This window comes from Bos taurus, chromosome 24 (genome assembly GCF_002263795.3).
Source record: "Bos taurus isolate L1 Dominette 01449 registration number 42190680 breed Hereford chromosome 24, ARS-UCD2.0, whole genome shotgun sequence".
NCBI lineage: Eukaryota > Metazoa > Chordata > Mammalia > Artiodactyla > Bovidae > Bos > Bos taurus.
The window spans coordinates 61,641,326-61,665,332 of record NC_037351.1 but is presented as its reverse complement, the minus strand read 5'-3'; the positions used below and the strand labels follow the sequence as shown (position 1 = coordinate 61,665,332).

The following is a 24,007-nucleotide window of genomic DNA, read 5'->3' as shown; positions in this document are numbered from 1 at the left end:
TCCCTCACAATGGGCAGCGCTTGGCGTCGCGTCCGCCGTCTGCGTGTCACTCTTCACAGACACCCTGTGTCACCCGCAGTGCACACCTAGTAGCTGTTTGGCTTTTTTAAATGTGTGATATTTTATTGCCAGTTGTAACCCAGCCTGGTTTATGTAAGGCAACATTATAATTTCTCATTAGTAGAACTGAGGTTCAAAGATCTGATTTTGTTCACTTGTTAACTATATTTTGGCAAAACTGGAATTTAAGGTGGAGTCCCCCTATTGTTCTCCAATCATCAGAATGGAAATCTGCCACCTAAAATAATAATATGTGCTTCCTGTGAAATCAGGAATTGAGTGTAACGTCACGAGTCATCAAAACTGTTAGTCTCACCCCTGCAAATGTCATGAATATTAAAGGAAATACTTGCAGCTGCCTTCCCCCTGTGGGTGTACTTTCTCCTACAATATTCTGAATTTGAGCAGTGCACATAGTGGATGATCAGCAACTGCCTTTTAACTGAGTGCTTTTCCGCCTAATAGACTGGAGGGCCTTGGAGGTCAGAGACCCTTGCGCCGTAGCTCTGTCTGCCACTGTGGCTTCCGTACATAGTGGTCGGATGGTGGGCATGCGGATGACTGCCTGTTGGGAGGATTATAGTGTACAAACACGGTTTTGACAAAGTGGTCTCTAAAAAGGAAATAAAGTACATTTAAGACATATTCACCTTAGATTGATTGATTTAAATTGTGTTTCATCCTCCTGCCAGCTCTAGAGTGGAACCTCTTCATGGTATGCTTCACGGTGGATGACGAAGTTAATGGTCTTGAAGTTCTCATGTTGTTTTTTAATACACATTTTAGGCAAGAGAACGCCTTGGAGGGGAATCCTGTTATTTGGGCCACCTGGAACAGGAAAGTCCTATTTAGCCAAAGCTGTAGCCACAGAAGCAAATAACTCAACATTTTTCTCAATATCTTCCTCTGACCTTGTTTCTAAGTGGCTAGGTGAAAGTGAAAAGTAAGTAGTAAATTGATTTTTTTTTAAGTTTTCTTTGCTTGGTGGTCATTCTATCTGTAAAGTCGTAGGTTTCTTACATCATTAATAGGCGTTCCAAAAAGTGCTGTGGTACAGGCGGTATTGATTTCTCTGTCAAACTGTTCCCTAGTTCAAAATTCGTTTCAGAGGGAGAAGAGAGCATACGTGGCACACGTATGGTTTAGCACGTGACACACGTGTGGAGAAGGAGATGACAGCCCCTCCGGCACTCTTGCCTGAAAAATCCCAGGGACAGAGGAGCCTGATGGGCTACAGTCCCTGGGGTGGCAAAGAGTTGGGCACAGCTGAGCACTCTTAGAGTTCCTATTGATACATTGTTTTATTTTAATGTTTTCATTGTCATGTGTTATTGGCTAATTTTTAGAAATTGAAACTTTTAATTTATTTTTAGGCTAGTTAAGAACTTATTCCAGCTTGCCAGAGAGAATAAACCTTCGATTATCTTCATTGATGAAATCGATTCTCTGTGTGGTTCAAGAAGTGAAAATGAAAGTGAAGCTGCAAGAAGAATTAAGACAGAATTCCTAGTTCAGATGCAAGGTAGTGCTCAACTGATTTAATTTCTGCCCAGTTGTAATCATCTTGGTATAGTAGTAAAGAGACTTATTTATATGTTCACTTATACCAGAAACAATATCAATAGAAGGAAAAAGTAGACTTCAAATTTAAATCTTTTGAGAAATATTTTGAAAAGAATATTAATAGTATTTTCCCACAGTTTAGGAGATTCTACTGTTGGGAATATTTATATCATATTCTGGTAGTATGAAATATGATTAAATACAGTGTTTTCAGAGAGAGACTCTCAAGGGGAAGCATTTTTAACAAAGAAATACCACATTCATAAGAGAAGATACAGATGAGGTTTAAAGAACACTGAAATGACAAATTACCTGAAACTATATCTATTTTGCTGTAGGGGTTGGCGTGGACAATGATGGAATTTTGGTTCTGGGAGCTACAAATATACCCTGGGTTCTGGATTCTGCCATTAGGCGAAGGTATGACAATACAGGGAACACTGTATTTCTAATTACAGTGTAGTAAGTGAGTGTCAATTCCCATTCTGATAACTCTAGAATGTTTTTCAGTGTACGTAAGCCCTGCTGACCCCTGACTTGGCCAGGGGAGGCAGGCATTTGTTGTTAATGTGTTCTGGGTATTTTTCCTTTATTACCCTAAATATATATGTTTAATTATGGTGGATATGGGCCCATTTAATGTGTTCAGCTTAGCTCTGTATAAAAGAGAATATCTAAATATCTTGCTTAGTTCTTGGAAAAGTAATTTTTAATAGAAATTAAATATTATCATATGATAATCTTGATGTAATTTTTCTTTGATTCTAAGGTTTGAGAAACGAATTTACATTCCTTTGCCTGAGGCGCATGCCCGAGCAGCGATGTTTAAACTGCACTTGGGCACCACTCAGAACAGTCTGACGGAAGCAGACTTCCGGGACCTCGGAAAGAAGACTGAGGGCTACTCAGGGGCGGACATAAGCATCATTGTACGGGACGCACTTATGCAGCCAGTGAGGAAAGTGCAGTCAGCTACCCATTTTAAAAAGGTAAGGAACGTTTATCTGTCTTTTCATATATTTTTAAAATCAAGTTTTGAGACCACTGTTGACTTGTCTTTGAAGAATTTTAGGAAGATTTCAGTTTTGTGTAATAAATAAGTGGATTTACATAATAGACGTGTCCATTCCACTGAAATAAATTCTCCCAACGTGTTTTAAAACTACTTTGTATGAGTGCTTTGGAAGCATGTTACCCGTACATTTATACCTCCTTATCAAAGTAAAAACAATGATAGCTAACTGTCGTTTAATAAACTCACGTGCTTGGCACTGGGGTCGCAGCCACCCTCCTCTCGAGCTCCTCCCGCGTGCCGCTCGGCCTCACGAGTGACGTGAGCGCATGTGGTGTGAGACGGAGTTTTGTGCAGTCCTGCCGCTGCTGCTGCTACGTCGCTCCGGTCGTGTCCGACTCTGTGCGACCCCTTAGACGGCAGCCCACCAGGCTCCCCCGCCCCTGGGATTCTCCAGGCAAGAACACTGGAGTGGGCTGCCATTGCCTTCTCCAGTGCATGAAAGTGAAAAGTGAAAGTGAAGTCGCTCCGTCGTGTCCGACTCTCTACAACCCGATGGACAGAAGCCCGCAAGGCTCCGCCATCCACAGGGTTCTCTAGGCAAGAGTACTGGAGTGGGCTGCCATTTCCTTCTCCGTGCAGTCTTGGGAGACAATTTAAGTAACTGTAGACTAGGTAATTTGGACCTACACTCTTGCTGAGAATAGCAATCGCCAATATGTTCATGAACGTAGATGTGAAAATCCCAAAACACTGTCAGCAAACCTAATCCATCAGTATATGACAAACTAATGTGTCACGGCTCTGATAAGCATATGTGTCTATTGTATGCCCTGTGTTACCATGGTAAATAATTTCTTTTAAAAATGAGGAGCTTGAATTAAAACCTGAATTTGAAGCCTGACTCCACAATTTACTTATTTTATCTACTTGACCAAATTGTGTTGTTACCTTTTAAGTCTCTCTTTTTTTTTTATCATCTCTTAAGTAAGGATGGTAACACTGCTCTGAAATGCTTTTATGAGAATGAAAAGAGGAAGATTGATAACACAGCGGTCATGGTGCCTGAACAGTCCAGTAGATGTTACTCGCCTCTTCCTCCGCCATTTCAGTACAAGAGAAGCACAGTTAGCTTGGGACCAAGGTTTACGCCACAGCCGTTGGGCTTCTCCTTAACATTCTCTTTGCCGTTTAGAAGGAGCCCAGTCCTCCCCTGCTAAGAACTTTCCAGCCAGTTTTCTGTGTTACTGTTGGGGGCAGCTTATACGACCCAGAGCCAGGCCCTCGTTAGGAGCATAAAGGTGGAGCAGCCAGATCTCTCAACATCAGGCATTCTGTATCCCCAGTCCAATAGATCTCTATGGCTCCATCTTCTCTTCCGCGTTTTGATTAGTAAGAACAAGTTTGCCTGTGATTTTATTTATTAAATGTATCAGCGCTCATCTGGGCCCAGAGGTAAGTCAGAAAGTACAGTGGTCGAAAAACAAAAATCCCTGCCACTGAAATTTTTGTGAGAGAAGACAAACAATAAAATACGTAACAAGTAAAGTGAAAATGTTTATTTCTCTGCCCCTACCCTGATCCTAAGACAGTATTTGAGACTGATCGTTTAAAACAAGTGCGAAGGACGAAGCAGCCCCCGACTTGATACGAGTGTGGTGCAAGCTGAAAATTGTATGTCACTATCACAGAGGTTCTTTTGCTGGATATTATGAAAATTCTTTACTTTAAATCAGTTATGAGTTATAAGTTCAGCTAGCACTTAAATTACACTCAGCATTTAATTTTGTACTTATATTTGAAGGAGTTTTTGTTGGAGAGACAGTAATTTCACAATAATAAACCTCCCAAAGATCACAAATTTCTTACTATGGAAAATAGAGTAACTTAAAGGAATTTTTAAGTAGGTCTGTTTTTTATTAATTTTTATCGCTACATTGGGGTATAGTTGCTTAACAATGTTGTGTTAGTTTCAGATGTACAGCAAAGTAATTCAGTTACACGCACACACAGATCCATTCTTTTGCCAATGCTTTTCCTGTTTCGGTTATTACAGAATACTGAACAGAGTTCCCTGTGTTATACGATATGTCCTTGTTGATTATCTGTTTTAAATATAGCAGCGTGTTATGCAGGTCTGTTCTTGGTGTCTAGGATTATTACCACTTAATAGCCATTAGAAAAGAAAAAAGGTATTTTTAGGCACAGGGAATTTTTTTTTTAACTTATTTTCTCCCTATGATCATGTAAGTAATCTACTGTAGGAAATTTCAAATATAGAAAATCATCAAGAAAAACATTAAAATCAAACACAGTCTACGCCATCACCCGGAGGTAATTGCACTTTTTGTTGTATATTCTGTTTGTTTTCAGAACTAAGCATTCTAATAAAACATGATAATAGTACATGTTCAGATTTCCTGATAATGCTTTAAATCTTAATATTTATTCAATTTGTTCAAATAAAGATCTCAAATGACTGTTTATTGCAGGTTCGCGGACCTTCACGGGCTGATCCTAACAACATAGTAGATGACCTGCTCACGCCCTGCTCTCCAGGCGACCCTGGTGCCATTGAGATGACATGGATGGATGTCCCTGGGGATAAACTTTTGGAGCCAGTTGTTTGCATGGTTTGACGTTTTGTTTGCTTTAAAAAAAAATTATTTAGCATTATATTTCATAATTTGTCATATAAAATTTTCAGTTTTATAAAATTTACTTTAAAAATGTTAGTATGATCAGCCATGTTTAATAGTAATACTTCAAAGGTTATAGAGATTAATAGAATCTAAAGTATCAAATAATTATCTTTAAACTTTTTTTGAGCTTCAAGGAAAATTTAATTATAAGTGAATAAGCTGTTTTTTAAAACATACGGGTTTCTGATATAGGTCTTACAGTAATATTGTGAGAATATTTTTCCTTGAACCTCTGATTTAGTAAAACATGCAGAAACGCTATTGTGTGAATCACAGTATTCATAGCAGTGTTTTTCTGTTGTACGTCTCAAGGCGTCATAGAAAGTTTAAATAATGCAGTACTTTTTTAAAAGCTCTGAAAACAAAATTTTTATCATAAGAAGTTACATTTCTGCAGTTTATATTGCAGGAATTAAAATATTCGTAAAGCATTGCATTTCCATAGCTTCTATTGAGGAAGTGAATAACCTGTGAGACTGCAGGGCACAGGTGTGATCCCTGGTGAGGAAACTAAAACCCCACCCAGCAGCCGCCGAAAGAGGGAGGAAAGATGCCTATTTATTATGAGTGTTCAGTGTTTTCCCCCAGACTTTAAACTTTTTGTTTCGTATTGAGGTGTAGCCAATATGAACATTGAGTTTTAAAATCTTCTCTTAGTTAAAGATTTTTCAGATCTATATGTCGAAATTAACTAACTTTTACATGATATGTAGATCTAGATTTATAGACATGTACATAAGCTTGTGTCTATATGTATATAATAATATATCTGTAAACATCTAGAAATATTTATGTGTTAATTCACCACTGCTTATCTGAGAAATTATTTAGAAATCCTTTATTTTTTAAAGCTTTCATTCTTTTGATCATTTTTCCATACTATTTTACAGGAGACATGGTCTAAAAGTTAATTTTTTAATAAATTTTTTATATTGATACATTTTCTTACCATTTTGATTATGACTTTAGCTGATAGTTAAACTTTTTGATAAATTGGTTTTGATTAAATGCTATTATTCTGTTCCACATATGTGAATGAATATATCCCTTCTGAGTTGCATTTTGACAGCTGCTTTCTTAAAAAGTAAACATACAGCCAGAAAAAGGATCGGGTTAATTCTGGAGGCCTTGGTGCTCAGGTGAAGAGGACTGCACTTCTTGGGTGCCGAGGAGCCTTTGAAGGTTATGATCAGGACGGGGCAAGCAACTGAAAGTTTAAAAGCAAAGGAGTAGCATAGTCGAAGTTGCTCTTTGCAAAGAAAGAAAACAGGAGAGTTTATCATCAGTAGTCCGTGACACACTGCAGATGTTCAGATTTAACCTTAGGCGAAAGTTAGTAGTAATAATGCTGCTGATGAAATGTTTTTTATTCAGTTAAATCAATGACTAATCCTCGCCCGTTCTTTTTCCTGACAGTCGGACATGTTACGGTCACTGTCTAGCACAAAGCCCACGGTCAATGAACACGACCTGTTAAAACTAAAGAAGTTTACAGAAGATTTTGGCCAAGAAGGCTAGACCAAAGACGGCCAGGACGACGCTGACCGTGCGTGTTCTCTCGCGTGGGCAGTTTGCTTTTCCTGTATGGCAGTCAGATTCTTTCCAGTAAAACTCTTACCATAGGGAAACAGATCTCACCTCAGCGTTCCTTTAAGTTTTATATGTACTTTTGCTCCATTACCAATTAAATCCTCCCATTAACAAAAATTATAAATAATGGGCCATAAGAAAATGAGTGATATATAAATAGCAGAGAAACAGAAATTGCCCAGTGAAAAGAAAATTAAAATCAATTGACATACAAATATTTTAAATTGTTAGGGATAGTGGTCTTCGCAAAGAGCATACTTTTTTTTTTCCAACTAAAACGAAATGGGGTTTATTTCATATTTTGAAAAAAAAAATCTTAAGCATCATTCTCATCAAAGTAAAATTCATTTGCTTTACTAAAAACAATTTAAATGCTTTACTCTCAGGGATGGGCAGTAAGACAGCAGAGAGCACTGTGGTCAGGTTTAGAAGGCCCTGGACTGTGTTGTAGCCAAGGGGCTTGCTGACTTTTGATAGGGTGGCTTGTTTCTCCATGTAGATTTAAATAGTTTCTATAAAAGCTGCAAGCTTTTTTATATTTAACTAAGTAATACCTTTCACTGTGCAATCTTTAGAGAAAGACTCTCTAAGTTAGGCGTTGTCTTTGTTTTGAAGAAGAAAATTGTGTCTTTCAGTGTCTTTTTGTAGTAAGATTGACCAAAACAGGTGGTGAATAAATATGTACTTTTTAAATAATTCTGTCATGAAATACTGTATGGGAACCTTTACTTAAAGGAACACACTGCCTCCCTTTGGATTATGGAAAGTTTCTTGTATGTGATATCGGGGTATGGTGTGTGTATATATATACATATAAATTTTTTAAATATAAGATAGCTAGAGTCTTGTCTTTGACCTTTTAAGTTCAGGGAACAGTTTGTCCTGACCACACATATGTTATCAGTGTAATGGTTCATGACGCTTTAGAAATGAGCTGATAGTCTCCTTAAATAATAAAATGCAGACATGATTTTATGTTATTTTAATACCCCAATCTGAGGGGTGTGTCACACTTCAGCACCAACACTAAGCTGTGCCTTGTACATTTGCATTGGCCTCTCCATGCAAAGTATTATTAAGTCAGCTAGAATGAGGTAGATTTCCTTAATTTACTATGAAGTTCTGCCTTGCAAATGCTATAGAATAACTTGCATTTTAAATTCTATTTGCACATTTTACATATTATGCTATATGGTTGCCTTGGGGTTTTCTGTACAGATTGTTTTTGTTGATACTAAATGGAAATCATAGGCCCAAAATACGCTGTTCTTACGTGAAGTAAATTGACATAACCTACTGTTGGCTGTATTCTGTGTACGCTTCTTTATTTCGGGATCTTCTGTATAGGAGAAAATATATCTAAATTGATGAGATACAAGAGATCATTAAAAATTATTAATTAAAGATGTATCCATGAAAATTCTACTTTAGCTCCTCAGAATCATACAGTATTGCTATTAAAATCTTGTCATTAAGAGAATTAATATAATTCTATTAGTATAAACTATATAATAATTGAATCCAGAATTCTTTGTGAATCCAAAATTAGTTTTGAGGAAGTATTTCACTTCAGTTCACCAAATAGTGTGTAAGTACAGCATTAATGACAAGTGAATATTTTATCACTTAATTCTTTTGTGTGCTCTGAAAACCATGCCTCAGTATCTATGTCACTTTTAGCCATTTTCCACATTTCTGCTTTTAAAACTGTTTCTAGAATCTACTAATAATTTTAAACTTATTCTAGAATGGTGGAGCATAGACCATCTCCATGTGCTCTTTATGGGCAGATAACTACTCAAGAGGAAGCTGAATGCTCAGGCTCTCTCTGCCTGGATGTTGACCATTACGATTTTTGCTGCTGTTGAGTTGCTCGGTCCTGTCCAGCTCTTTGCAGCCCATGGAGTGCAGCACACCGGGCTTCCTTCTCCTTCACCATCTTCCAGAGTTTGCTCAAACTCATGTCCACCGTGTCGGTGATGCCATCCAACCAGCTCATCCTCTGTCGTCCCCTTCACCTCCCGCCTCAGTCTTTCCCAGCATCAGGGTTTTTTCCAATGAGTCAGTTCTTCTCATCAGGTGGCCAAGCATTGGTGCTTCAGCTTCAGCATCAGTCCTTCCAATGAACATTGAGGGTTGATTTCCTTTAGGATGGACTGGTTGGATCTTGCTGTCCAAGGGACTCTTAGTCTTCTTCTAAGCCAACAAGTAAAGCTGACTTTCCTTTGCAGTAGCATGGTGCTTGACACTGTTTATTATGTTTATTATTTCAAGCCTTTACTTAATAAAGGCTTGAAAAAATTGGAGTTATATCCATATTTATCAACTTCCTAGATTATCTTTGAGAGTTTTCATAAAAGAGATAATTTGAAGTTGCTTTGTTCCTGCTGGTCTCCTGCTGTGGTGGTAAATGTCAGTCTTGGTTCTTGGAGCTGAAATCATAGGTGTACCAGAGCTGGCTGGCTCCTCTTGGCCCCAAGATCCAGATTTTCTTATTCCTGACTGCCTGGGCAGCTTGAAACCTGTCACGGGGGCCGTGATCTTCACCATAGAATCCAGTAAGTTTCCATTTACATGGCACAGGACAAAGCAAGAACTGTAGTTTAAAATCAAAAAATTTGTATTTCCTATGTTTACAGAAATAAAGGAGAAAAGTTATGTCTCTGAAGAGTCATAAAAAGCATTTAATAAAATTCCAGCACCATTTGTGATTTTTTTTTTAACTTTATAAACTAGGGATTGAAGAGAACATCTTATTTTAATAAAGAACATCTACCAAAGAAACAAAAACTCTAACGAGTACCATACTTTATTGTGAGTTATTGAAAACTTGGCTCCCCAGACATCGGGAAGAAGACCAAGGTGCCTGCTCCCACCATGCCTTTCAGTTCTGTGCAGGAGATTCTACACAGTTGTAGGAAAAGTAAACGTTCAGGGTTTAAAAGGAAGAAACTCAATTGTCATCCTCAGGTGACATGACTCTCTATGTAGAAAATCCAAAGTAACAAACAGAATCTGAGTTTAACACGATTAGAAGATACAGGTTAGTAAGTAAAAATTGTATTTCTATATTGTAGCCACAATTAGAAACTGAAATGAAAACAACCCCGCCCCTGCTTTATTTTTCTCTGTAGTTCTTACCATCATCTAACATACTGTGTACTTGACTGCTTTTCTTATTTGTGATTTCACCTCACGTTTGTTCCGGGAAAGCTGGGGTTTTCTTGTCTTTTTCCTCTGCTGTCCCTTCAGTGTCTGGAACAGTACTAGTGCCTGATGGGTGGTCAATAAATATTTATTGAGTGAATGAATCTTTGTATTTTTCCTAAGTCTGAATACTTTACAAAGAATGTGTATAATTTTTGCCCCTCTTTCTCTCCCTGTCAACCCTACAAATTTTACTTGTAAAAGAAGAAAATTAGGAATGAAAACACATCAAGAGTTTGGTGGTTTAGTTGCTAAGTTGTGTCCAACTCTTGTGACCTCATGGACTGTAGCCCACCAGGCTCCTCTGTCCATGGGATTCTCCAAGCAGGAATACTGGAGTGGGTTGCCATTCCCTTCTCCAGGGGATCTTCCCAACCCAGGGATCAAACCCAGGTCTCCTGTATTGCAGGTGGATTCTTTACCAACTGAGCCACCAGGCAAGCCCACATCAAGAACAATGGCTAAATCTGTGTGATAGAAATATGGATACTTATTAATTTTTTCTTTGTTTTTATCTTTATGTTAATTTCCCCGAATTAAAAGTCTTTAAGAAAGAATTGCAGCCAACTTGTCAGCTAGTGACAGGACTTTGTCTCCTCTGGAACCTGATGAAATAATAGAAAAGGAAAGGTTTTAAGGAAAAAGGACAGGAAGGATGTTCACCAAACAAACGTACTTTGGAGGCATGTTCATCCCCATTGCCTACACGGTTGTGGGGACGCCCCGCCTCCAGATCCAGGGAGCGCAGTGGGGAGGCCCTCCTCTCCTCCTCAGGTGGTGGACCCCACCCGGGCCCCTGACCGGCTTTGGCTTTTCAGGCTCTGCTGTGCAGTCCTTCAGTCTTGAGCACCACAAAGATGGCAGGACTTTAAAAACAAGGTCACAGCAGCATCAACAGCATCTTAAGTAGGTGGATGGGACTCTGGTAGCTAATTGTGGCCTCGTGGAATGAAGTGCCCAGTGAGGGGAAGACATTGAGCAGGAGCCGGGGTTCCATCCCTGGATCAAGAAGACCCTCTGGAGGAGGCAGTGGCTCCCCACTCAAGTCCTCTCGCCTGGAGAATCCCACGGACAGAGGAGCCCGGTGGGGCTACAGTCCATGGGGTCACAAAGAGTCGGACACGACAGAGCGTCTAAACAACGATAGTACTAAACGAGATGAAGGCACGAGAACGTGGAGGACGCTCACTGGAAACCTGGACCCTCAGGACTTGCTGCAAGAGACAGTGGCAGCCACAGCACTGAAGCTACCAGAAGCAAAAGTCGGCATTTGATCCTGCAGGTTGCCAGACTATATGCTGGAATACACAAATTTCATCGACTTTATGTGACGGTCAGGAACTTTGGTCGAGTAGGAGCCATACTACTGAAATACTTCCACTTGTGAGGATTTGGAAGATCCTGAGTACCAGGCAATATGTGGAGGGCTGTGTGGGAATGGATGATGTTGGTGATGAGCCAAGAGTCTGGTTGGGGAGCTTGTAGCTAATTACTGAATTTATCAGTATGGGTTCAGTAAACATTCAGGATTTAGAATTTTGGTTTGAGCAGCAGAGAGTGATTTCAGTTGTTTGCTAGACTGGTTAAAGAATCTGAACTTGACCGTCAACTGCTCTGAACTCCACTAAAGTGACCCCTGAGTTGGGAAGATCCCCTGGAGAAGGGGAAGGCTACCCACTCCAGTATTCTGGCCTGGAGAATTCCATGGACTGTATAGTCCATGGGGTCGCAAAGAGTTGGACACGACTGAGTGACTTAAAAAAAAAAAAGTGGTGGAAAAGAAAGAATCCCATATCTAGGAAATAGGAATGCTGGAGTAGATTTTATCACATGAGAACCACTCACAAAACCACATGTTCCTGGAAGAGACCCAGAACCCAGCCCCTTAAGTGGGGCACTGACAGGTGAAGGAGTGCATTCCAGAGTGTTTTCCAGGGCCTTCACTTTCATCGGAGCTGGAGCAGTCTCAGCTGCAAAAGTCAAGTAGTAGCAGTTAGCACGAGCCAGGGGGGACTTGGTCACCGCATTAAGCAGCAGGGCTGGAGTGATAAATCAGAGTGGACTTTCCTGCAGAGGTCATGGTCAGTGGTGGCAGGGTCCTTAAGACCGTGAGTAAGGCGCTGCAGCAGTAGTACAAACAAAACACGCCTGCCTGGCGAGCAGGGGTCTGGCCGTCGTGATTTCCAGACCTGAATCAGGTCATGGAATCTGTGCCGCTTGAAAGAAGTGGAGACTGTCTTGTTGAGAAAGGCTTCTGCCAGAACATTCCAGGTTCAGAGGGAGCTTTGCCTTCAGCCTTCCCCAAAGGGTGTGGGGCTGCTTCAGGCTTACTGGAACGTGACTGAGCTAATACTCTTTACTGGAGAATCAGGAAGCCCTTGGGGTCCACTGTTCAGGAGAGAATTTATGGGGAGCAAGCGATGAGTGCGGTGGAGTTTTGACCGGACTTTGCACCATAGCAGGCCCAGGGGAACTCTGAACAAGTCAGCCGTGGTCAGGGTCATTTGGCTGTTCGCTGGTCCAGGGAGTGAAGGTTAATGGAAAAAGAAGGGCCCCGGGAGCTCCACCCTCCTGAGAAAACAGTGAAGTAGTATTTACAGCCCTAGGAGAAATCCCACAAATTCATGCCATCGTTCAGGCAGGAAGCACGCTGGTGTGGTGGTATCCAGCGGGGGCCCATTTAACTCCTCAGGATGGACAGTGCAGAAAAGGAGTGCGTTTTATAGAATATCAGGGCCTACCTACTTACATGTTCTTCTGTTTGCCTAATGTATCATTAAGATGTATCTGAGATGGTTGAGAATTGAAAGAGGTGTGTTAAAAAGAATACAGACATGTTCCCTGGTGGTCCAGTAGTTAAGATCAGTGCGTTCACTGCTGAGGGCACAGGTTCAGTCCTGGTCAGGGAGCCAAGATCCCACAACGCGATGCAGCCCCCACAAAGTAATAAAGTATTCAAAAAATAAAAATCTTTAAAGGGGTCAGGTATTATATAAGCTTAATCTTACAGAATGGGTAGTAATGCCAGGTTTCAAAAATTGATGGAAAAAGAAATAGAGATTTTACAATGGTGAGAGTTTCAAATGTAACCCAACAAGAATTCTAAATGGTGATATTTACTATGAAAAATTGGGAGGGAGAAGAGAAAGGTTAATGTAAGTGAGCTAAGGTCGCATCTATCAAAAGAGGAAATGATGTCTAAGGTCAACAAATCAGAATATAATACAATAAGCAGATACGGTGATAACCCCAAAAAAGACTTCAGTTCTCTATTACTGCATTAGGCATTCCAAAACCTCATGGCTTGAAACACAACTTTCTCTCTCGGTGGGTCAAGAGCTCAGGGGAGCTTGGCTGAGCAGCTCTGGCCAGGAGCCTCTTGCCCAGCTGGGGCCAGTGGCTGGAGCTGGGAGCATGTCTGGGACAGCGGACACCTCTCTCCAAGTCTCGGGTTCTCTCCAAGCGATGGGCGCAACACCAAACACACTCAGGAATTGTTCCCACCGGAAGTGTATATTCTGAATCCAGCCAAACCATAGACCTGACTGCTGGTTACAGGAAATTCAGGAGAGCAAAACAAAGCACATCATGGGGAACCAGTCCGGCCAAAGAGCCTGTAGGACGTCTGTGAGACAGCTGGCCTGGCCTCCAAACAGTGCCGCTACCAAATGGAAGGTTGAGGGGATTTCCTAGGTTAAAAGGATCCTCCAGGCCAGAATACTGGAGTGGGTGGCCTTTCCCTTCTCCAGGGGATCTTCCCAAGCCAGGGATCAAACCCAGGTCTCCTGCATTGCAGGCAGATTCTTTACCAGCTGAGCCACAAGGGAAGCCCCAGGTTAAAAGAAACTGAGGACAACCCAGAACCTAATGCATGGTAAGAACATTGATTTGAATCCTGGTTTGAGGGGAAAACAGCTTTATTAGACACTGGAGGTAATTGCAGAAATCTGACTACAAACCAGATACCAGATACTTTGGAATTGTTATTGTCTTGGATGTGATCATGATGTTGTGATTATGTTAGTGTTTGTGGGGCCTTGTTTCCAGGTGACACACCCTGAATTCTGCGCATACAGAGATGGGGGAGAAAGCCCATGATGTCTGCAACTACTGTAAAGCTGTGCCCACCCACATTCACATCCCCACATAGCAAATGTGACAGAGTAAATAAACAGTACTGAAGGGTGAAGGATCGTTTCTGAAGGAGATGAAATTGAAGAGTCAACTTTAAAAACATGTAGTGGTTTTTAGAAAATCATCACCAACTAAGTGATCTTCATATTTCCCAAGCACTTAACACAGACCCAGGACTTCCCTATAAAAAAGTCGTGGGACTGTCCTTGTTGTATACAGCTGAGCACAATCCTGGTTGAAATGGTGAGGTACTCGAGCGTAGGTATTCCTTGATACGGGAATGAATAGTTGTGTCTTAGAATGTTGTCAAAACTCTAAGACTTACAGCCTACTTTTCCAGACTTCTATAACATTGCCAGTGGCTTCTTGAAAGACTTATGGCCTAAGACATCCTGTGTTGCAGCATTAAAAGGCTTTCCTGTATTTAATTGCAAGGTATGCTGTCTTAGGCCATAAATAATTCCTTTAAGAATTCACTGACAATTTTATAGAAACCTTTAAACATTCCATATTAAAAATAGTAAAGTATTAAAGGAGTTCTAGGTTATTAAATAAAAACTTTGAAAATGGAAGGAATTGGTGGCAGCCACAGGTACGTGAGACTTTCCCTGGTGGCTCAGACAGTAAAGAATCTGCCTGCAGTGCGAGACCTGGGTTTGATCCCTGGGTTTGGAAGATCCCCCGGAGAAGGGAAAGGCTCTATTCTGGCCTGGAGAATTCCATCGACTATATAGACCGTGCGGTCCCAGAGTCAGACACGAATGAACGACTTTCACTTCACTTCACTTCACTTCACAGGAAAGTGGGAAGGATGATGTTAAAAGTGTCTAACATCAGGGATACGGTGGGCACAGCGCTGGCCAATCAGAAGAGCCGCCTGCTCTCAGCACCTGTCAGTCTCCAAGGCGACAGGTCTAGAATCTTAATAAAAGTACACACACACACACCTTTCCAATAAGAGGTAGAACCTGTGTTCTCACAGATTCCTTCTGCTACAGGTTTGACTACAGAGTAGAGAAAACCCTTTGACAATTTTTTCTATTTCTTTAGGGGATGCTGAAAATATGGGAGCTCGCTAACAGCAAGTCTAAATTTCAGTTCACAGACTCCAGACAGAAGCATCATATTTCTACACTATCAGTAAGTCAAACCCGAATCTGCTGTGCTGTCTGGAAAATCACTGATGGTCTTCACTAGACCTCTTCCTCCAAGGATCACACTGAAGTTCTCTGGAGCAGGAGGTAGATCTCGAGTCCAGAACCACTGCGGCCGTTTTCATTCTTCAGGTTCGCTGATGTCCCTCCGCTCTGGGTTCCGCAGCAGCAGGAGGCCGAGAATCTGCTCAGGCGGGAACCCTGCCCCGCCCGGTGTGAGGTCCGCGCTGGGGCGGCAGGTGGGCCAGCCCTCGGCTCTCTGGGCAGAGGAATCCCCTCTCCCGCCTGCCCAGAGCCTGCAAAATCTCCTCTTTCTCCTGCTGCCCTCCAGGGTATTTAGCTTAACCTCCTCAGTGACATGAGAGGTTAGGATCTGGTGGGGGAGCCAGAAGGAAGGAGAATATTGCACAAGAGACTGTGTTTCTGCCTGTTTACTCGATGCGAAGGAAGCCTGTCATCTTCAGACAACAGGGGAGGAGAAAATACAAAAAATAATAATCCTGCCACACAGGGTTAGGTCATCCCAGAAAGGTGTCTCCAGGAAAGTCTGGAGCTAAAAACAGCTCCCTTTGAGTTGTAGAATTGCTAATTAAACATTTTTTCTTTACGCTCTTATTTTCTAAGTTTTATGACGGGACATTTTTTTATTGAGGTAAAATATGCGTAATATAAAATTTACCATTTTTAATATTTTTGAGTGTAATACAGTTCAGTGGCATGAAGTACATTCACAGTGTTGTGGAGCCATCAACACTATTACCAGAACTTTCGACCCAAATAGAAACTCTCAGCCCCACCTCCCCTTTCTCCCTTCCCTCCAGCCCGAGAACCACTGTCTGCCATCTTTCTCTGTGAATGTGCTTATTCTAGGTTCCTCATATAAATGGAATCTACAGCACCTTCCCTTGTGTATGCTTTAGCAATGCGGCATGTATTAAAACAAAGCATTCAAATAGTTTCAGTGAAGATTATCCCTTATGAATTACATTGTTGATAACTCAACCTACACTATATAAATTAAGGAGAAAGGATCCAGCTCATGCCTCACAATAAAAATGCTACATAGTGTAATTATAGGCACCTAATGCCAACATCCGCTGGATCATCGAAAAAGCAAGAGAGTTCCAGAAAAACATCTATTTCTGCTTTATTGACTATGCCAAAGCCTCTGACTGTGTGGATCACAATAAACTGTGGAAAATTCTGAAAGAGATGGGAATACCAGACCACCTGATCTGCCTCTTGAGAAATTTGTATGCAGGTCAGGAAGCAACAGTTAGAACTGGACATGGAACAACAGACTGGTTCCAAATAGGAAAAGGAGTACGTCAAGGCTGTATATTGTCACCCTGCTTATTTAACTTCTATGCAGAGTACATGATGAGAAATGCTAGGCTGGAAGAAGCACAAGCTGGAATCAAGATGGCTGGGAGAAATATCAATAACCTCAGATATGCAGATGACACCACCCTTATGGCAGAAAGTGAAGAGGAACTCAAAAGCCTCTTGATGAAAGTGAAAGAGGAGAGTGAAAAAGTTGGCTTAAAATTCAACATTCAGAAAACGAAGATCATGGCATCTGGTCCCACCACTTCATGGGAAATAGATGGAGAAACAGTGGAAACAGTGTCAGACTTTATTTTTTGGGGCTCCAAAATCACTGCAGGTGGTGACTGCAGCCATGAAATTAAAAGACACTTATTCCTTGGAAGGAAAGTTATGACCAACCTAGATAGTACATTGAAAAGCAGAGACATGTGCTCGCTTCGGCAGCACATATACTAAAATTGGAACGATACAGAGAAGATTAGCATGGCCCCTGCGCAAGGATTACACGCAAATTCGTGAAGCGTTCCATATTTAAAAAAAAGAAAAGCAGAGACATTACTTTGCCAACAAAGGTCCGTCTAGTCAAGGCTATGCTTTTTCCAGGGGTCAAGTATAGATGTGAGAATTGGACTGCGAAGAAAGCTGAGCACCAAAGAATTGATGCTTTTGAACTGTGGTCTTGGAGAAGGCTCTTGAGAGTCCCTTGGACTGCAAGGAGATCCAACCAGTCCATTCTGAAGGAGATCAGCCCTGGGATTTCTTTGGAAGGAATGATGCTAAAGCTGAAACTCCAGTACTTTGGGCCACCTCATGCGAAGAGTTGACTCATTGGAAAAGACTCTGATGCTGGGAGGGATTGGGGGCAGGAGGAGAAGGGGATGACAGAGGATGAGATGGCTGGATGGCATCACCAGCTCGATGGATGTGAGTCTGAGTGAACTCCAGGAGTTGGTGATGGACAGGGAGGCCTGGCATGCTGCGATTCATGGGGGCGCAGAGAGTCAGACACGACTGAGTGACTGAACTGAACTGAACTGAATGAAAGATTAAAGGCAGGAGGAGAAGGGGACGACAGAGAATGAGATGGTTGGATAGCATCACCGACTTGATGGACATGAGTTTGGGTGAACTCCGGGAGTTGGTGATGGACAGGGAGGCCTGGCGTGCTGCGGTTCATGGAGTCGCAAAGAGTAGGAAACGACTGAGCGACTGAATAACAATATGAGTCATTGCTAGTTCACTCATAATTTTGTTATGAAAGCAAAATAACAGAAAGCCATCAGTGTAATCGAGTTTCATTTACTGTTGTTCAGTCGCTCAGTCGTGTCCAGCTCTGTGCAACCCCACGGACTGCAGCATGCCAGGCCTCACTGTCCGTCACCAACTCCCGGAGTCCACCCAGACTCATGTCCATCGAGTCGGTGATGCCATCCAACCATCTCATCCTCTGTTGCCTCCTTCTCCTCCTCTCCTCAATCTTTTCCAACATCGGGGTCTTTTTTAATGAGTTGGCTCTCCGCATCAGGTGGCCAACAGTTATTACGAACTGTTGCTTCATAATAACTCCAAAATTCAATGGCTGGAAACAATTTATTTTGCTTATGAAACAATTTATTTGATGACCATTTATTTTGCCCACGAAACTGCCAAATGTATGGGCTCCATGCACTGTCACTGTGGGCAGAGGATGCTCTTTGAAAATGGCTTATTCACACAGCTGGCAAGTTGGTGTCGGCTACTGACTGGGAGTCCAGCGGGACTGCGGGCTGGAGGCCTCAGCTCTTCTTTGAATGGACCTCTCCATAGACAGGCTGAGCTCACTCAAAGGATCACTGCAAGGGCGAGTGCTCCAAGAAAACCGGGGAGAAGCTGTGGGGCCTTTTCCAGGTTGTTACTACAAGGCCCGCCGTGTCACTTTGGCCACAGTCCTTTGGTCAAGGCATTCACAAAGGTCCACCCGCGTTCATAGACCCCCCGTCAGTGCTGGTCACATTGAAAGAACTTACGGATTGGAGAGATTGTGGCCCCATCCTTGGAAAATATAGTTTGTTGCAACAGTAATTCTCTGTATTCACCACTTTTATGCTTACTTTCCATGAACAGCCTGTACAATTGTGTCCTTCTCCTTTTTATGACTGTTCCGATTACATTTATTAAAATGCACTTTTAAGTCTGTGGACTCTAATAATAAATCATTAAAGGTTGTATTTTGCGAGTCTTTGTTTTGGTTTGGTTTCATTTTTCTAATTGGTTGGCCACAGAAAGGAAATCAAAAAGGAAACTGGACATGCAACGCGATTTGAGAAGCGCTGGTCTCGTTGAAGAGTGAAAAGGGCAGTACTGCCTGGGGGTCGCCCGTGAGTCCTGCAGAATGCGGGGGACGCTGGGGACTCGAGGCAGCACGCGCTGGGAGAGGCAGCGGCAGAGGGACGCTGTGAAGGGCGGTAGTGCTGCCTTCCCTCCACCTTCTGATTTCTTTTTTTTTGGCTGTGCTGGGTCTTCCCTGCTGCTTGGGCTCTTCTCCAGTTGCAGTCCACGGGCTCCTCTCTGCGGTGCTTCCCTGCTGTGGGGCACAGGCTCCAGGCTCATGGGCTTCAGAAGCTACAGCTCCGGGGTGGGCTCGCGAGGGCTTAGTTGCTCCAAGGCATGTGGAATCTTCCCTGATCAGGGATCAAACCCGTGTTCCCTGCTTTGGCAGGCGGATTATTTACCACTGAGCCACCAGGGAAGCCCCTCTCTGCCTTCTTTTTATAACCTTTCATTAGCATAGTTTGTAGTAGTGTTGTTTGCCTGTATAATTACACCTTATTTAGCCCTGGATCCACTTCCTTTGATGGAATCTGTGAGTCTTTACCATAAACAATGATAAAATTTGCATACTTCTTTTGAGTCGATAATATATTTCTGTTTTTATTTATTTGGCTGTGTCGGGTCTTAGTTGCAGAACGTGGGATCCTTCTCTGTGGTGTGTGAACTCTGCAGCCTCTCTGGCTGTGGAGCTGGCTTGGTTCCCCCGAGGTCCGTGGGATCTTAGTTCCAAAACCAGAGATCGCACGTGTGTCCCCTGCATTGCAAGGCAGATGCTTAACCACTGGCCACCAAGGAAGCCCCAAAAATATATTTCTTAATGTTTACCTTTACGGTGGTAAATATTTATACTTCTGTGACTTAATTTGTCAACTTTAACGATTATCTTTGGGCATCAGGTGCAAATGAGGCAGTTAATAAAGTCATCCTACCTTCCAAGTGTTTTCCTTCTTCCTCTCCCAAAACGTTCTATTATTTCTACCTTGTTAAGGTATAACACTCATATACCATCTTTACCCTAGATGCTACATTTGTTTTAATCTTTGTTATATAGTTAAACTTATTTCATTTGCCAAATTCTCAAAGGACAGTCCTTTCACGCTACTCTTCTCAGTCATCTTGTGACTGGCTGAAGTTTCTGCTAGAAACTGAATGTCTGCATGCCCCAAACTCACATGTGAAACCCTAACACCCAAGGTGATGGTATCGGAAGGTGCAGTCAAGAGAGGTGGTTTTGGCCTCAGGAACGGGATCAGCAGCCTCGTTAAAGAGACCTCAGAGAGCTCCCTGCCCTTTCCAAGTGAGGCCACAGTGAAACCATGGCCTCCAGGGACCAGGAAGTGAACTCTTACCCTACACCCAGCCTATCAGTCCCGTGGTTCTGGACTTTCAGGCTCTACAATGGAGAGAGATGGATTTCTGTTGTTTATAAGCCACCCAGTCTATGGTCTTCTGTTACAGCTGCCCAGACAGACTAATATAATAACCTTAATGCTTTTTTCAAGAGGCACTCATGGGAAAAGTATTGATCATTACATGTTCAAGGGTGAAATACAGATTAGCTGGATAGAAAACTTTGGCTCAACATTTCCTTCCTGGAGGATCTTATAGACATATCATTGTTCTCACCCACTGAATGTCATTGTGGAGAAATCTGAAACTAGCTGGATTTTTTTTTTTTAAACAAGTGACCTGATTTCTTTTTTTTTTTGGCCTGATTGGCCAAAGTTTTCCTTCTTTTAAACCCAATGTGGTTTTTTTTCCCTATAGTTTTACATTTTAGCCCATGATCCATTCTGTATTAGATTTCTCCAGAAAACCAGAACTAATAGAAGATATGAATATACATGTGTATGAAATATAAGATATTGGCTCCCATGATTATGGAGGCTGGCATATTCCAAGATCTGCAGGGTGAGTTGGCAAGCTGGAGACGTAAGAAGAGCTGATGTTTCAACTCAAGTCCAAAGGCAAGAAAAATGGGCAGTGTTCCAGTTAAAAGTTCATCAGACAGGAATAATGATCTCTTCCTTGGAGGAAGGTCAGCCTTTTGGTTCTTTCCAGGCTTTCAACTGATTGGATGAGACCCACCCACACTGGGAAGGCTAACCTGCTTTACTCAGCCTCCTGATTGAAATGTCTGCTTCATGAGATACACGCTCACAAAAGTACCCGGAGTGAGGCTTGACCACAGAGCTGGGTACCAAGCGGCCCAGTCAACTTGACACATAAAATTAACCATCATGTTATCTGAGTCAATTTTTGCAGAAGGTGTAAAGTTGAGGTTGAGTTTCATTTTTTTTGTCGATGGATGTCCAATTTTCCTGGCATTGTTTCTTGAAAAGGCTACCTTTCCTCCATCAAACTGCTTCCGCAGCCTTGTCAAAAGCCTGGGGCATGTGTCATGGGTTCTGGGTTCCGCTGGATTCTGCTCTCTCTGTGGCTACCGCTCTGTCTCTGTTGCTGTAGCCATGTAATAAGTCTTGAAATCACGTAGACTGATTAATTACTCCCTCTTTCCCCCCATGTTTTAGATATTCTAGTTCCTTTGCCTTTACATATAAATTTTAGAATAATCTTGGCTATAGCTACAAAAAAAGTCTTGCTAAGATTTTGATTGGAAAAACACACTTTATAATAAAATAATAAAATAAATTTTAAACATTGAAAAAATAACAGCAAAAAAGTAAAACTAAGCCCATGACGTCCAACAATGGGCAAGGAGCTGTCCCATCAGGTGGGTGTCTCACGTGGCATGCCGTCCTCAGAGGAAAGGTCTCAGAGAGCTGGAACGGGGATTGGGACGGCTGTGATGGGGAGTGGGGCAGGCTCACACGCTGTCCCGAGTGCGTGCAGACGTCAGCATGAGGAAAACCAAGAAAGCGGCTGCTAGATGCACTTCTCCCCTTTTCTGGGGGTTCTGGAGGAGAAGGGGGCGGATACACTTCTCCCCTCTTCTGGGGGTTCTGGAGGCGAAGGGTGCGGGAGAACGTGACATGATTACACGGCTCTTCTCGTGGGAAGAAGATGCTGGTACCACTATGGTTTACTCTTTTTTCTTCACAGTGCCTCAACTTCCTCATTTTTCCACCTGACGCAGTGTTCCCAGGAACCAGTGCTTCAAGCGTGGGTGCCGAATCAGGGATCATCCCTAAGCAGGAGACTGTGACTATCCTTTGAAACCTTTACACCGGAATCCCTAAGAGGCTTATGGGTGGATGACACCTTCACTTTGCCTGGCAAACTCATGAACGGATCCACCTGACTGACCATGAATGCAGATATGTGGCCTATGCTGTGCTGTGTGCTCTGCTTGGTCGCTCTGTCATGTCCAACTCTGTGTGACCCCATGGACTGCAGCCCGCCAGGCTTCTCTGTCCACGGGGTGTTCCAGGCAAGAGTACTGGAGAGGGTAGCCATTCTCTTATCCAGGGGATCTTCCAGACCCAGGGATCAAACTCGGGTCTCCTGCATTGCAGGCAGATTCTTTACTGTCTGAGCCCCCAGGGAAGCCCAGTGGTTGCCAAAAGCCCACTAGCGGTATGCTGTGTCATCCTACCGTATACAAATCAGAGTGGATGGAGAGGAGAGGTTTTTCTAGATTAGTATCTGCGCCAGCAATCTGGAAAAGCAGAATACCAGGCTGAACGCCATGTCCCTTCCAATGTGTTCAGTACTAGGTTGAACACAGTGTCCGTCAAACACAATGATTTGAGTAAAAGCAAATCATAAATAGAAGGAGAAGTGGTAACCAAAGAAAAAGGAATGAATCAATGGATTATGTGACAAGGAAAAACCAACGTTACACGAATTCCTTGAGGGAAGCTCAGAGCACGCGATGATAGTCTCTGAAACCTGCAACCCCGAGCGGCATGCTTTGGGAGACATTTTGGTCAGATGATGTGTTGATAAGCTGGACCAACTGTTGGTAATTGAGTGAAAGTCTAGCAAATGTGATGCTATCTTTTTTTAAATTGGGGCAGAGCTGCTTTACAAGGTGTTGTCCGTTTCTCTTGGACAGTGAAATGAATCAGCGATGTGCATACATACAGCCTTTCACTCTCGGACCTCCCTCCTACCCACGCCGCATCCCACCCCGCTAGGCCACCACAGAGCAGCGAGCTGAGCCCCATGTCTGATACAGGGGGCTGTGTGCCCACTGGCTGGCTGCTTCACACGAGGGAGTGTGTGCGTGGCAGCCCCAGGCTCTGAACCATCACTCTTCTTTCCCCTCCAGGCCCGCACGTCCGTTCTCCATATCTGCATACCTATTCCTGCCTGCAATGGTTCATCTGGGCCATTCTTCTGGAGTCCACATATATGCACTAACATACAATATTTGGTTTTCTCTTTCTGACTTACTTCACTGTGTCTGACAGTCTCTAGGTCCGTCCACATCGCTACAAATGATTCAGTTCCACTCCTTTTAATGGCTGAGTAATATTCAGCCATTAAAATATTCATAAATTTATATAAATAAATTTATGAAATATTCATAAATTTAATGGCTGTGTACACGTACCACATCTTCTTTATCCAGTCACACGTCAGTGGACCACTAGGCTGCTTCTGTGTCCCGGCCGTTGTAAACAGTGCTGCAATGAACATTGGGGTGCATGTGTTTTTTGAATTATGGTTTTCTCAGGGTATATGGCCCATAGTGGAGTTTCTGGGTCATATGGTAGTTTTATTTTTAGTTTTTTAAAGAACCTCCATACTGTTCTCCATAGTCACTGTATCAGCTTACATTCCCACCAGCAGTGACAGAGGGTGCCCTTCTCTCCAGACCCTCTCCAGCATTTATTATTTGTAGATTTTTTGAGGACGGACATTCTGACCTGTGTTTTGATTTGCATTTCTCTAATAATTAGTGATGTTGAGCATCTTTTCATGTGCCTCTTGGTCATCTGTATGTTTTCCTTGGAGAAACGTCGGTTTAGGTCTTCAGT

At 42.5% G+C, this 24,007-nt stretch overlaps 1 protein-coding gene and 1 non-coding gene across 3 annotated transcripts in view; both read left to right on the top strand.

The window, feature by feature from the left end:
- Positions 1–10,234, top strand: part of VPS4B (vacuolar protein sorting 4 homolog B) — a 31,222-nt gene extending 20,988 nt beyond the window's left edge. The window contains exons 6-11 of one of the 2 annotated variants that reach the window (XM_024984372.2): positions 847–1,003; positions 1,434–1,582; positions 1,962–2,043; positions 2,393–2,612; positions 5,128–5,268; positions 6,754–10,234. In XM_024984372.2, coding sequence (XP_024840140.2) covers positions 847–1,003; positions 1,434–1,582; positions 1,962–2,043; positions 2,393–2,612; positions 5,128–5,268; positions 6,754–6,855 — 851 coding nt within the window. In that variant the 3' untranslated portion in view covers positions 6,856–10,234. 2 annotated transcript variants of the gene reach the window in all.
- Positions 10,235–17,179: 6,945 nt separating this feature from the next.
- Positions 17,180–17,286, top strand: LOC112444232 (U6 spliceosomal RNA). The gene has a single exon (XR_003032486.1). It is a non-coding gene; the product is annotated as a U6 spliceosomal RNA (small nuclear RNA).
- The last annotated feature ends 6,721 nt before the right edge of the window (positions 17,287–24,007 follow it).